Genomic DNA, 16,454 nt, shown 5'->3' with positions numbered 1-16,454 from the left:
ATTCTATTAAACCTATAATTATTAAATTTGAGATTTAAAATCAGAAATATTTACCATCAAACCGATTACATTTTTGACATTCAATAAACAATTGTAATGCTTATGGCATACAAATATCTTCTTTAAAGGGTTCTTATATTAAATAAATAGGTCACGTCTAAAAGTCATTTAAAAATCTCTAAGAAACAATGAGTTGAGGCCAAAGGTAAAAGGGCGTACGTGGATCGACACGAGATAAAAAACCAACAATCGACGTATCGTATAATTCGTCATACATTACGTGCGTGTCTGAACCTCCATTATACCGGAGCAAGTGTGACGCAACGGTGTATTACGTGCGTTGAGGTAAGATACGCGCTCTAAAGTTTATAGTGGAGCCGGGAATGCGGTCCGTGAGAAAAAAATATTCTCGCTTCCGATGCGCTCAGCTAGATAGCGCAGGTGGTGGACGCGCCTCACGCCGCGCTGCTCGTTTCAAATTTAGAATATTCCTTTGGGGTTCCATAACGAAAAACCGCTAAGATTAAAAGAATAAAAATATGAGTTATTTTTATAAGTAATGCATTTCAATTTATGATTTCATTCATGAAATATTTAAAGCGAAGGTATATAATGCAACATCTATTAAAAGTAATTTTATATTTAAAAGATCTTAAATGCGTATATTACCTACCGCGAAATATAATCTGTAATTTTTCGATAGGAATCGACTTGTTTTACTATTTATATTGATTTTAATAAGTCCCAATTTACGATCGCCAAAGCCATCGTAAAACTATGAAATTAGCTGCACATCAATACTCTTTAATTTATTGCTAAATAAAAACGTCAAATAAAGGCAGTCACAACAGGTAATACGATAACATAATTAATACTAAGATCTATGTTAAAAAAATCAAGATAAGGAACCCTCAGTCTCGGCCTATTCAAGCTTAACCGGTTTTTTGGGACTTTGGAATTCAGTAGCGCGTTGACAATGTGTTTTTATTAGCTACTTATTATTGACCACGTCGTCGTGGAGTCCTTATGCTTTGTTGTGGTGACACACATCATTTTGATTTGTAAATATTTATGAAGGTTTTATACTTTATGCCGCTTTCTCGGTAAAGATTATAAGATATGAGATATACTTTTAAAGTATAAGGTAAGATACGAAGGCGGCGCGGCGCTGCCGTATCGTGAATAGGATTTACATATAATAAAATGTATATGTAAGATTCATGAATACAGGTAACCGTTTTGAAAGAATTTTGTTGATAGCAAAACATACATATTTTTTTATTAAGTAGTACGATCAAAATCCGAGCTTATTTTGCAAGAAGTATGAACCTTTATTTTGTACATTAAGTACAACCTGATTAAATAGATACATTTGATATCCGACCTACTATAATAATTACTAAAAAATTTAAAAAGTTTAAATGGTAACTTAAATAATTGTAATTTAACGTACAGTACGTTCTTGTTCATACAAGATTTGATAAATTAATTCAAAGTTCAACAATAAGTTTGACAAAAAAATTTTAAAATCATACAATTAATTAACGATAAAAATCATGATTTTATATTATTTGTATATTTCAGGTGTTGTTCTGCTTTATACCATATCTTGTACTAAAACCTTCTCCAAAACGCTCTTCATGTTTTGATGTATATTTATAGTTTCCTCCTTTGTTAAAAGAGGTATATTCAATTTAAATTTTGTTACAAAAACGTTTGCAACAAAATTAGAATAACATATAAACCATCAGCGGAACTGAAATTAGTCAATTACTTCTGCCTTTTATTGCCAAGATATAAACAACCTTTTCTTTGAGCATTAAATAATAAAATTACGTTACTTTTCTCGTCACTCGGCGTTCCGCAAGAACTCGCTTGATAACAATAAATCAACCAGACTATTAAAGTCTGGACCAATTAATGGAGATATATTTATAAAACCCATCGATTTTAACCGATTAATTTATTGGACATTTAAAGAATCGTTTAAAGATTCCAATTTAGGCACCCTATAGTGATATCGTTTTGATTTGTGGTCATAATATGTTTTGTATAAATTATCTTGTAAGTAAATAGAAGATTTAGCGATCATCAATTAAAATCTTTAAGATATATTGTGCAGAAACATAATACGTTTTTATTTTTCCATTATTCAATTTGACATCGTTTATTTAATAAAAAAAACTACCAAATGACTGACTCACAATGTACGGTTAACAAAAAAAAATAGTGACTTGAAATTTTAAACGTAATTGTATTCGTTGCGAAATGATTTTGCAAATTTATTTTAAGGGTGTGCTCTTCACTCCATCGACCAGGAGAAATGTTTCTCTCATTAGAAAATATGACATAAATATGACCATACACATTTGCGGGATCATATACGCGTGTTGCGTGTGCGCTTAAAATAAACATTATTTTTTCGGCGGAAACTTAAGTTATGGCGATACGCGATATTGATGCGTATAAACTTACATGTTTCACTTTCTGACATTTCGCGATCATGTTCTGCGGGGAGCTTTGTTCTGACAGAACTTTTATACTTTACTACTACATAGTTACATACTACTACATAGTAAAGTATAAGTAAAGCTATATTAGTAGTTATATTTGTATATAATTTGTACTGTATATGTATAGTACAATTTCAATATATTTGACATTCAGAAAATATTATATAAATTAATATATAAATCTCTACACATGGGTACATATTTTTATTTAAAACAAAATTTACATTTCAAAATAAGACGAAATGCAGTTGTTTCAGTTGAATATTTACGATCATGATTTTAAACAAGAACAAAAATGAACACAATCCTTAAAACAATGAATATTTTATTTAATATAGACTCTAAGAATTGGTAATTAAGTGTAGTTTTGTTTGCAGGTAGAGCCAAGCGGCTCAGCGTCTCTCGGGGCCGCGTCCAGAGCGCTGTTCGTGGAGAAAGTGAGGGCTTCAAACGCGGCCTGTCAAGCTGGTGACTTCTCCACGGCCGTTGCCTTGTACACAGATGCCTTGACCTTAGATCCTGCTAACCATATACTATATAGCAACAGGTGAATAACGTTCACTTTCTCCATTTGCATAATATTCAAGTTAAAATTAATATTTATATAAATATTTTTATACATTTTGAAGCACACAATGTTATTTTATATCATGTCTAGTCTTGTCTCATTTACTTTTACTTAACAAGATATCTAACGCTAACATATTTTTTAGAATAGAGAGTTAGAAATCTCTATTTAAAGACTGGTTTTTCGGGCACTCAATTTATCTAATATTTTTTTGTGTTTAAGATATCATATTCATTATAACATTAAATCTAATATCTATATACATTCGCTTATAATATTTTTCCAATATTTTTTTTTTATAATATATTTACGTTTTATTTTATATAGATCAGCAGCGAGGCTTAAACAAGGACAGTTCGCAGCCGCACTCCAAGATGCTACAAGAGCTCGCGAACTTTGCCCAAATTGGCCGAAAGCCTATTACAGACAGGGTAAGATTGAAAATTACATTAGGATTTATATAGTCATATTACTTCTACATCTATACATATAATAAAATTGGAGTGCTGTTTGTAATATTAAAATAACCGCGTTTTACTAAATGCTTATGTATGTATACACAGTACATATACCTAAATAACATTTTTTACAATTTTTGTCTGTCTGTCTGTCTGTCTGTTTGTTCTGGCTAATCTCTGGAACGGCTGGACCGATTTTGACGGGACTTTCACTGGCAGATAGCTGATGTAATAAGGAGTAACTTAGGCTAGGAGTAACAATAAGGAATAACTTTTATTTTAGAATTATATTTAAAATAATAGTAAAGTCACGCTTTTTTGTTAAATTCAAACGCGCATGAAGTCGCGGGCATAGCTAGTATAAAAATAAAAATCCAATAACTAAAAAATAAATATAAATAAGTGACATTTATTTAAATCTTAAACCATTTGGTTTAAAAAAAATTTGATACTTTCTGAACGCCATAGAGATAACAACAGCCATCGATTCGAAAATATAAAAATATGCTAATTATCTTCACCTTAAAAAGAAATCAAAGTACTGATATATACGCCAATTAAATTAATAATACTTGTTGAACGAAATTGCGTATTGTTATGTGGAGTCGTTACGCTGCGCCTGCGCCTGCGCCTGCGCCGGTGCCGCGATATCGTGAAAACATAATAATATCACATAATGTGTATTGCGTGCAACTTTCTGAATTTTTTTTCTTTGTATTCGCTATTGTGCGTCTATTTACCGTATTACATTTTACATAACATTTATTTTAATTATGTAAATTGTGAAATTAAATAGTATATGTTTTCCAGTTGATACCTTGTTGCAGTCTAATCTAACATTTTCTCTTGAATTACTAGCTTCCCGGCTTCTCGCGAGTACAATTAGAATATATATTCGACTTTAGATTGAAGACAAATTCTTGTTCTTTACGGGTAGGATTTATATATATTGTGCATGTATTACACATATAAACTTTCCTCTTGAATAACTCAATTCGTTAATGAAATTCGCATTAAAGTCCGTCACGTAGTTTAAAAGATCTAAGTTTACGGACGACAGAAAGCGATTTTGTTTTATACTATTTAGAGAAAAGTTGTTCAATAAAAGAGAAGCTAGTTTAATAACTAAACATATGATATTTATATTACATTTATATGTGTAGTCTATTTGGATATTATTTAAATAGTTGTAGTACCGCCTTCGTGTATTTATTTGCCTATTTTCGCCATTAGAGTTTTTTTATTAAATAAATTAAAATAATAACTACGCCTCATTAAAAAATCAAGCAACCATTAAAACGCGCATTTCCTTGAACACAACCTCATTCTTTATAAAATTATAACGGGTTGGATATTATAAATTGTTTATAGCAAAAAATTCTATGTACAAACATTACGCACTTCACGTTTCACTATAATCTGGAGCAGTACAGAAAGCGGAGGTAATGATCACTTATCAATCTTCCGGTGGGCTGGGTCGCGTTATGGTTTCAAGCAATTGTTTTAGTTGATCTCAATGTGTCAGGTTCGAGCTATCTGTGTTAACTATTAAGGAATAGCATACCTGGTATTATTTAACAACCAATGGCTTTTCTAGAAAGCGATTGAGCTACCACGATATTTTGAATATGACTTCTATTTAAATAGTTTTAGAATGTCTTTATTAATCTTCTAACTTAACACAATATAAACGATTTTTAACTGTTTAAGCGTTTAGTATTATCATGAATTTTCACTCTTTCAGGGAATGATTTAAATGAGTATTTTTATTGATTTTTTATTCAACGTATATAATAAAATTAAAATAATTTATATATTCATTAGTATTCTAGATTGAATCGTAACCTCCAAATTTGTGTGCAGAATTCAGCCCAATGTTTCAAATTAAGCGCGATTCGTTTGAATGAATATTCTACGATCATTTTTTGAAGCGAATGTTATTTAATCTCAAGGCGTCGCACTCCAATGCCTCGGTCGTCACGGCGAGGCTCTCGCGGCCTTCAGCTCAGGGCTGGGAGTGGAGCCATCGTCGAGGCAACTATTGGCAGCCCTCGTTGAAGCTTCCCTCAAGTCTCCGTTACGAACCACCTTGGAACCTACATTCAGGCAACTTGAAGCTATGAAATTGGATCAATCACCATTTGTACTGATATCGGTAAGTTTAATTCATTCAAAGTTCTTTAAAAAAAAGAAATAAAATGATATAGTCGTAAATCAATACTCATAAATGGTAATACTACTGTTTTTTTGTAACACCTAACTGAAAAACATACTAAACCAATATACACATTCAACTTATAAAATTTAAGACTATTAACATGACAAAGATGGATTTCATGTTTTTGCATCTATGTAGTTTTCAATAATACCTTTGCTTATCCGTATCATTTACTGGAATGGAAAACATTTTATGTAATGATTATATCATAACGCAATGTTATTATTTTATGACTAAAACCATACTAAGTTTCTGTTGGTTTTTTTCTTCTGTCATGTTTATACCGAGTTTGATTAAACTTCGTCCGATTGTTATTCCTGACACGTCTACCGAGACTTTTAATATTTTTTATAAAATGTGTTTTTTTATAATACAATCTCCGACGCCGCTTGTTTTAAGAGGTTTTATTATTTTTTAATGCAGCAATATATACAGTATGATAGTATATTCATCATATTAATTGGCCACGTAGAATATTTCAAGCCAGAATTATAAGTTTCTTACAACTACGATATTAATTTTTAACAAAAGTTATTACAAAAAAACTTTAACCTTTAATTTGTGTATTATGTTCGTGTTCCTTTGCTTTAAGAAAAAAAAAAAAATCCCACACTACATCTTTTATTTTTCGCATGATGACAATCACTCAATTATCCCACAACCATGATTCATTCAATCGTTAATTTTGAAATAACATTACCAAAACTTTTAATCTTTGTAATATCAATGGCTAGTTAAACTCTAACGTTTCTTTAGAACTAATAAACCTGTCAATATCTCTTCAAGGCTCATCTTTCGATTAGTCTCATAAAGACATCATTGTTTAACTTTACATATTTTTAAAAGTAATATTAATCATATACTACACACACACTACGGTGGATCTTTTGATAAATTGACAGAGAAACAAATAACGTATGATTGCATAAAGAAAAAAAGTAATAATAATCATAATTTTCGTAAAATTCAAATGCTTAAAAAATTTAGATTAGATTCAACTTTAAAAAAATACAAAAACACTGTTAAATAACTTTGATTTTGTCTTCAAAAAAATAAACGCGCTGTTTAAGACAGTATTCAAAAATGATTAGGATATTTTATTTAATGCATCATCATTGTAAACCAGTAACCGATCGTTTCTGAGTTACGAGTGACGAGCCGTTAACGTTGCTCCTTTACATGCGACTTCGAAAGTTAAGAAACGACTCTCTGGGTTGGACTTGATTGAAACGAGCGGAAATACATCTTCCAAAACGCATCTCGTTAAGAAGATTAAATTTAGTACATAACAAGGGCACTGACTTGCCTGCATTTGAAGCCTTAAATTATTACGCTTTACGAAAATACTCAACTGGGCAGTACACTCACAAATTCAGCCCATTTTGTACTTACAAGAAACAAATAAAACTCTACTTTTAAAATTTGAGTTTGGCTTGTTAATTTGAATTGAAAACTAAAAAAATATAATTTGTTATTTTACGGAAGGAGAAGTTATTTTCACATTATTTCGTTTCAGAAAGTATATTCTACCGAGAAGAACCGGTAAGAAACGCAGTAGTTACTCTTTTACACCATTTGAATTACAGAGTATATCAGGAACATAAAATTAAATAAAAGAAACATTCTAGTTTTTTCCGGTTAGGAAAGTTAAAATTCTTGGCTTCTCTCTACTATAATATGCATGTATTATACATATAAGACTTCCTTTCGAATTACTCTGTTTTTTTTTGTTGTGAAAACCACTTTAATATCAGTTCTGTAGTTTAAAAGATCTAAGCCTACAATCGGCGGGAAGCGTCTTTTTTACTATGTACATTGTACAGAGATAAGTCCATATTATGTAGATTACTTAAAGTTATCTGTAGCCTCAAAATATAAATATATTGTTTTAAACACAATTTTTTTTTCGGTGATTACGTTAAGGCAATCAATAAACCCTATAGCCTAATATATATTATATCGGCTCTGCAAATCGACGTGAGGTAAGTTAAAAATAATCTCCTACTGTTAATTCAAATATTCAATCATATACTTGTGTTTTGAAATTGTTAATATAAACCCTTTAATTATATCGTAAGCTTAGCGTTATAAAACTTGGTACAGTTATATCGAAAGTGTAATTTCTGTTCTATAAAAACTTCGCTATAAAAGGCAGGTTGGTCCTGAAGGATTGTAAAGATAAGTTGTATAAATGTTTATTACTTTGTTGCTGAAGTAAATATCGTAAATGCAATGAGCCACTTTGTGATCATTAATGCTTTTTATACGCAAAAACGTTAAAGTTTTAAATCTCTCTGTGTGTACGTAAAATATTTGACAACAACAAGAGCTGCTTGTTAGTTCAATTTTTTTAAAATAATTCTCTTAAACTTTTTTCGATATTTATTTATTGTATGTATATCTCCTTCCTATAAATACATAAAACAGAATGTAAAACAAAATATCGCATTAACACTAATTAAAAAAAAAACACACACACACACATATATAAATATATCATTATTATAATTTTAGATTGCTTGCTTCTTTCGTATACAGGCTATAAGCCTGAATGCACATGACGAAGTAGCTATTCGAAAGTAACTATGTATGTTACGCTTTCACGGCTGAAACACCGAATTTAATTTTATATGAAACAATATTCAACCCCGAGGAACGTTAGTTTTGGTTTTAAACCTAAAATCTGATACCCAACCGCTAACAACTATGTCGATTTAAAAATATTTTCCACTATTGATATTTGTCCCTTACATATCAAATTTATTTCCGTAACATGCATTAAAGTTACAGCCTGTTAGTGTACCACTGCTGGGTTAAGGCCTCTTCTACTCTCGTGTAGAAGGCTAAGAGTTTATTTTACCAAACTGCACTAATGCGGATTTGTAGATACATATGTCGCACGGTGTTCATTTTTAGAGATCGAAATTGATTATAAACACAAATTAAAAACACGAAAATCAGTAATTAAAAAGAAGCGTCAAGTGCAATGGTTAAAAAACATGATTTAGTGCCGCCTAGCGACGTAAAAAGTCGCAGGACCGAACCTGATCCCTGATACTAACACAAGATTTAGGCTTAAGTGGAGGAATACATAGGAATATTTGTAATTCCTTATAAAGAGGCTTTGCCACTATTACTTAAAATAAAAAACATTAATGCTTGCACGGTTTTGGACGCGCAATCTTTGCTTTAGATTCATGTGTTGTAATCACTGGGAAATCTCTGCTCTCATGCTATAATAGGTACTCACTGGAGACGAGTTTATCAGCATTATCAATAGCCCCTCAGTGTTAACTTTATCCAAAATGAACCAAAGAAAATACCATCGTTATTTTCTTTAAAAAACGAACGTAAGTATGCAGTGAAGTGGTATAAAGTAATGTGACTCGTGAGACCGCTGTCGAACCGTCGAATTTAAGTTTATTTAAACCTTATTTAAACTGTCACCGGCCCGTTTAAACATCTGATACTCCGCTTCAAGTAATACCGACCGCTTACGACCACGTTACTTTATATATATATATCACTTTTTTGTATATATATATACACACGAGAGATTGTAATTATACAGTTAATAAAAACTATACATATTATGGTACCAAGAGATCGTCGTAAATCTTTTATTACGAAATAATAACATAAGTCATTAAAAAATCGGACTTGTATAAAAGCCTTATATTTTATTATACGTTTTATCACTGAACATCAGTCTACATTAAGTCAACAATCCTTACGAGGATTATTTAAATAACCCACACTAATAACATACAAACAAAGAAAAGGAAAGCAAAACTCAGCTCGATCGTTGTAACTGGAAGGCTTTAAGAATTTTGCATTGCGCGCACCATTTGCATACATTCCACCGGCCGTCGGACATCTGAACATTTTTCGGCGCATTTAACGGGCAAACAATGGGGCTGAGTGATCAAAGCACCATAAATACACGACCCCCGCGCATTTACATACAATCTGGACGACAGTTGATAGGCAGGGAGACGTGAATGGTCAAAATGGAGGCTATTTCAAAATGGCCGATCTTATATCCACCGGAAATTTGAACTAAACAGTGACTCGATTTTGTTAGATACACGACTAAACAAGTGTTGTGAAAAATCATTACACGATCATGTAGACAAAAATAATTAGGCAAAGATTTTATGTTTTTAAACCCGTTCGTCGTAACAACTTCCTCGGCATTTGTTGGTTAGACTTTTATTAATTTTTTGCTTTAACACTATTATTTTTTTATCGCTCCGACACATTATAGTTGGTATTCATTATATTGGATCGGCATTAGATGGCATAAATAAGGTAGACGATTATTACAGCGATTAGATTCAGGTATTTGTATTTCGGCAATCCTTTGTTATTGATCTGACTTTTTGCTCTTATCCGGGTGTAACAAATGCATTTTTTGTTAACCTTAAAACCACGAAGGTGTTCGCTATTATAAGGGACAAAAAAAGCATAAAGAGTATTGAAATAATCTTATAGATTGTTTCATACACCATTTAATTCATTCTAATATAAAAAAAAAAAAAAAACAAAAACTTATTTTAGAGCTTTTAATTAAGATATATGTATACCAATAAACTAGCACATCTGTATATTATATATATAAATGGCTGCCTCTCCAGAGGTCCGATGTCCGACTTAGTCTGATAAAATATTTGGGGATTTACAGTCAAAAATATTTTCTACAACAGCCCGAAATTTGGAAGTTAGGGTTATTATATGCTTCCATGCATCTATTTTAACAAGCTCATCCCCCGCGATTCTTATAATGCTACATAATTTCGAAATTTATATTTATTTATGATATAATCTATAGCTTTAAATAAAACATTGTGTGTGTTCCATAAATATTTCGATCGGCTTCATATATACGCTATGCTATTTCAAAGGGGCAATCAGATAAAAGACATGTGTTTTTAAAAATTCGCGTCGCTTTTTGCGGTCGACAATGATACTCAGATTCGAATTTCTGTGTATTAGACCGTTATTATATATCGTTTAAACAAGTGAATTATATTCGTCGGGACATCAGAAGTCATCGGAACACAGCAAACATTTTGTGCGGTTTTTTTTTTTTAATGATTCATATAAATACGGATACCTTGCTAATGAGGGTTTGATTAAATCTTTGGAATCGAGCGTAAATTTCGTTTTATTTTTCTGTCATCACTCAAGAAGTTCAATATCATATTTGCATAGACAATAGCGATTATTGATTTATTTTTACAACAGTATTGGATTGGTGGATTTCAAAATAGGCACAGATATTTAAATTTTAAATAGATTTAACATTTAAATATAGTTAGATTCCTTATTTAAATTCAGTAATTGAATAATGAATATTTGAATTTATCAAACTAAATAAATGATGAAAATGAATTATGTTATAATATCTATGATAAGTGAAATTATTATATTATTTAAATTAATTTTATATGTAACCTATATTGATAGATAGATTATATTTAGATATAATTTAATGCTCTTTTCTCAAGAACTACCAGTATAATTTGAATAATTATTTTTGCGTTAGACAGTCAATTTATTGAGGACGGTTATAAGCTATATAAATCCACGTTACGACCCCAAAGAGTCGAGCAGTAACCATAAACGTCAACAAATACGGCAAGCTATATGAGACAGACATATATTAGCGAAATCCAATTTTAACGTGGTTGAAGCCGCGTGGCAGAGATAGTAAAGAAAAAAAAATTGTAAGAGGGATGTGTTTACAAAAGGTATTGTGATATTTAAAGGTATTCTATAGGCAGTGGTGACTTACCATCAGTTAGTTCATTTGCTCGCCCGCCTACCTATATCACAATTGACACGATAAAAATAGACATCATGTTTATATCTAGAAACGAAAAAGCTATTAAAACGATATTGCCATATTTATTGCAAGGGAATTTCCATATTAAAATTTCACCTGATCGATTTTATGGGTATAGCAACCAGTGTAGTAAATCTTTTTTTATATAAAATTATTCAATGGGTTCAGTATTATATTATGGTGTACTCGGTGTGAGTAAATCTGTGCAAACACCACGTGGAAAAATTACGTATTTACAAATACTCATGAAGGAGAACATGTAGTCTATTTCAACCAGAAGAAGACAAAAGCCAAATAAACAACATTTGACATCGAATTGACGCCATATCATTGGTCGAGCTTGAATAATCTAAGATATAAATTATTGCGAAAAAAATTCGACGAAACTGATAAAGGAACTTTGGAAGTAAAATTAAAAGTGGAATAGTGTTATTTTACAAATAAAGATAAATTGGTCTAGAACTGTTAGTAGTGCACAATATATCTGAGCTATTAGCAAATCGCATGGCAAACGTAAAACTAAGGCTTGTTTATCCTTATTCTTTCTTCGATTGGAATGAAATAACCACTAATCATTTTACAGTGACGTCTTCTCCCAGCTTTTGTTAATTTAACGGTCTGTTAATATATATGACATGACGTCACTCTCATCGTATATACATTCTTATAACAGTATTAATCTTTGTCTCGTAATCTCCTTAAAACTGTTTTTGTATCCGGTGTTAATCTCGTCCGTTCATGATATCTAATAATGATATTGCAGTTTACATTTAACCAACTTTAAATACGATTTTTTTATATTCACATAGTAAAAAAAATATTAGTATTGCGCTTACCAAAATCATTATAGGTTTTAAACATTAAATTGCTTTTGTATGTATTTTTGTACTAATATATCTCCTGAGGTAATCTAGTCTTCGAAGAAAACTTTTAGTACAAGAAATCGGGCCAGAAGTTCTTAATAATCTATTATTTATGTGTATAGTAAAACAAAACGCATTTTTGTCAGGTTGTCGGTCAAGAACTGTTAGCGGCAGGCCAGTACCAAGCCGCAGTAACAGTCCTCGAAGCAGCACTGAGAATTGGATCTTGTTCCCTAAAATTAAGGTATGTTTTTGTACATTTGTTATATTTCGATCCTAAAATAATATTGTATTATAGTAATTGGATATTATAGAAAATAGAGAATAAGACTACAAACATAGAAAGAGTCAACTTAGTATCCGTTATTGTTAAGTAATATCAGTGTATAATATTTTTATATACTAATTATATAATGCGTTGTTCGTTGTTATACGACGTTTAATATCATTATATAAGTAACGCTAAGTATTGTTAATAAAGCATGGTCGCCACGAAAGTAAAATTGGTCACTTAATTTCTCAATGTGCCTTATTCCGGTTGGTAATATTACTTGGTCACAAAAAATTGTGTAAGTACCTTGAGGTGCCAATAATTCCTATAGTTTTGTATATATTTGTGGATTATTCCAAACAGTTGCAAACAAAGAAATTGCCAATTATTTCATTGATCCGTACCATTATAAAGTTAAAACGTTACAAAAAACCCTAATTCTCATTAACCTTATTACCTTTTAAATGATACAATCGACACAGCGCGAATAAGAGTGGCTATTTAAAACGGCTCCGTGATCTGGTTCGGGTTTTTTTTTCTCACTTAACGTAGCATGATTTATATTTAAGACTCGCCGTGAGATATCCCATTACAGATTAATCTCTTAGCAACAATTACACATTTAACACCACACAAATTCTAAAAGGAGGAAGACAAATTGACCCTCGGGAAATCTCCACATTCATTAATGTTGCTGCATTATTATTTTTAATCACGGTCCCTGTTACAGTTGACAGTGGCGTAATTTATATGTGCTTAAGGACGGTATCTTTGGCGGAATTTCGACGTTTTGATTTATTTCGGCGGGGCAAATAAAGATGTATAATGTTACGAGGAGTAACGTCGGGTTTAATAGGCCGACTTATTTACGTTCTCTCGTTTTCCTTTTGCTTAAATATGATAAAGTGCTTTGTGATTATTCAATAGTACGAAATGATGACAGCATGATTTCGTACTCATTACTTTCTTTACGATTTCTTTTTTAATTTATATGCTACCTTTAATGCAATCCAAGGTAATTGATAAAAAGGCTAGTTATTATAGATACTTAATGTGACGCGTCTCTGGACATCTTTTTTTTAATAAAATAAAATTAAACACTAATAATCTAATTGAAATTGAAAATACGTCATATAAATACTTCTATACAGTATAAATTACAGGTTACTTATAAATGAAAAAGTTCTAAACAGAAATAAAATGTTTTTAAAATGCAGTCGTTAATTATTTTATTATATTATTTGTGCGTCAATAATGTAAGTTCTTTGCTATAGTATTAAAAAAAATGTTAGCGCATTTATATATTTAAAAAATACATCACGTTTATTTTTTCAAACGAATCATATTAAATACAATAATGTTTTAAACATAAAAATAACATTAATATTAAAATTCCTTTAGGATTTTAAAGATTACCAGCGACAGAACCAGACTGGTGACGAAACCCACACCTCGATCTTATCTCATTGATGGATCGAATCAGAATCGATACGGGTTCATTCAATGTAGGTGCGACTCTTAACTGGATACATAGGGACATTTATTTTTGATTTTTATCAATATAAGATAACTTCTGACTGATGACCAAATATTAAGAAGCGTGTAAGATGCAGCTGCAAGTCGAATCGAAATGTCAAAACCTTTAACCTGATAAGTTAATATTTCAATAATGTAAAATAAAATATATGTTTTTTTTTTTTAATCATTATTAAACCACAGTTTGCAAATAATGTAATGAATTAGTTGAATGTTATATAATAGATCTGTCAGTTTTACATTAAATATTATTCAGTTATAAGAAACTATATTTAGATTTGATTTGAAACGTTGAAATGATAAAATTAAATGTGATCAATTTCAATCGATTTATACTCGTTTCATTTTGCAATATTTTCGAAAACTAAAAAAGTACTAGATATAGATAATCAATTTATATTTATACTTACTGAACTGCTTCATTTAGGTTAAAATTACTTAAATATAATTTTATATATATTGTGTTCTAATGAATGGTTAATCTTTCATACGGCGACAGTGTATATGGGCGATGCTTTTCTCTTAACATCAGGTGGCCCGTTTGCCAGTCCACCTACCATTTACATAAAAAAAGATATTTTAATGTAAAATATTATATACTTAATAAAAAGCCTATAAAACAATTTAAATTTAAAGAGTTTTAAATTTCTATGTTAAATCCTGATAGCATCCTTGTAGATACACCATCAATCTTACAGCGAGGCGTCAGGTGATGTCAAATTACACAGCGCCAAGTGATTCATTAGCTGGATTAAATTCATATATTCATGTAATCGATAAAGTAATGACGCTCAACCTACAAGTAACATATTTTACAATAACCTATTAATAATGAAAAAAGACATATTTTTTAATTGTACGTCCGATGCATCAGATAATATCTTTATAATGTCATAAATTTCATTAAGTTTGAATATTATGACTCTTTATGATTTAATGAATCGATTCATCTAAATTGTTTTAAATTAAGAACTTGACTTCTACGACTCATGACGTCAATGTTTTTTTTTTAAATTAAATTACGTCTTCATTGGGTCTCATATCCGTCTTAAATTAAAACATTATGAAGGAGCTCGTTAACTTTAATTCTGTATCATTTAATCGAGCTACGGTCAATCCTTCCCTTAAATACCTAAGCAAGCGCCTTTAGCATAACAATGCGATTCGTTTCAGTCTGAATATATAATTGAGTATAACTACTGTAAATAAAAAGTCGTATCTGAATATTACAACATCATTTAACACTGCAAAATTTTGTTTTTTATTTCCGAATTTACGTTACATAAAAACTTTTTGCATTAACATAAGCGATATATATGGTCGTGGTAACGTAGAGCCGAATCATATATTTAAATTTCTTAAACATCACGAAATATTTAAAGTTTTTAACTCAAGCTGATAATTAAAGTATGTACACATGTATTAAAGTATGCATTCGCTTTTTAAATCGCCATTTTTCTTTTGCAATTTATTAGAGATTAATGCAGTGCGAAAAGTTTAGGTTTGGATTTGATTATACTTAAATACCCGATGAAATTGAAAAATGACTATAATACAAACTCCTGGATTGTGTTGCGGTATTTCAACGCGGCGTTTTTTTTAAAGATATGTACACATACTTGCCAATCCACTGTGGAATGTATAGAGAATTAAGCCTACCTTAATACATCAACCCCCCATGTTAACGGGATCTCTTTACCTTTTATTTATCTCTTTGCCAATAATGTTTCTCCTTAGAAATGAAATCTTGTAAGACTACATGAAAGAAAAAAAAAAGTAAGCTTGTATTAAACTGATAACTCAAAGCAACAAATACCCAACGCGATTCGCTGCGCTTATCTGAACTATACACTGCACCAAGATTAATACTATTTGCATTCACCTGCCCATATCGTAAATCTTCCTTCATTTCTTCCAAGTAACTGTCAGTAGGCAAACAAATTCCATTAATCTACCGGAGGCTGGTATCATTAAGCATCAATTCCGGGAGTTGGTTTAATACTAAAACTACTGCTACGACAAATGCGATTAGTACTTGTCAAATAACCTTTAACAGAACTCTCTTCAAGTGTATGCTTGATTTATATAATCATAAGCTTAATTACCGAAACGTGGACGATGACTATACGTGTTATAAGATTATGTATTGACATATCCTGTCTTACAAGCGTCTCTCATT

The 16,454-nt window shown here is 30.8% G+C and overlaps 1 protein-coding gene across 1 annotated transcript in view; it reads left to right on the top strand.

Moving 5' to 3' along the window:
- Window positions 1-16,454, top strand: part of LOC125071959 (tetratricopeptide repeat protein 28) — a 71,479-nt gene that overhangs the window by 23,298 nt on the left and 31,727 nt on the right. Inside the window, exons 3-6 of the mRNA XM_047682409.1 lie at window positions 2,891-3,060; window positions 3,409-3,512; window positions 5,492-5,694; window positions 12,615-12,712. Coding sequence (XP_047538365.1) covers window positions 2,891-3,060; window positions 3,409-3,512; window positions 5,492-5,694; window positions 12,615-12,712 — 575 coding nt within the window. The remainder of the gene's footprint in view (window positions 1-2,890; window positions 3,061-3,408; window positions 3,513-5,491; window positions 5,695-12,614; window positions 12,713-16,454) is intronic.

This window comes from Vanessa atalanta, chromosome 20 (assembly GCF_905147765.1).
Source record: "Vanessa atalanta chromosome 20, ilVanAtal1.2, whole genome shotgun sequence".
Classification (NCBI taxonomy): domain Eukaryota; kingdom Metazoa; phylum Arthropoda; class Insecta; order Lepidoptera; family Nymphalidae; genus Vanessa; species Vanessa atalanta.
Note: the sequence above shows the minus strand (reverse complement) of the source record. Positions and strands in the feature narration are given on the sequence as shown.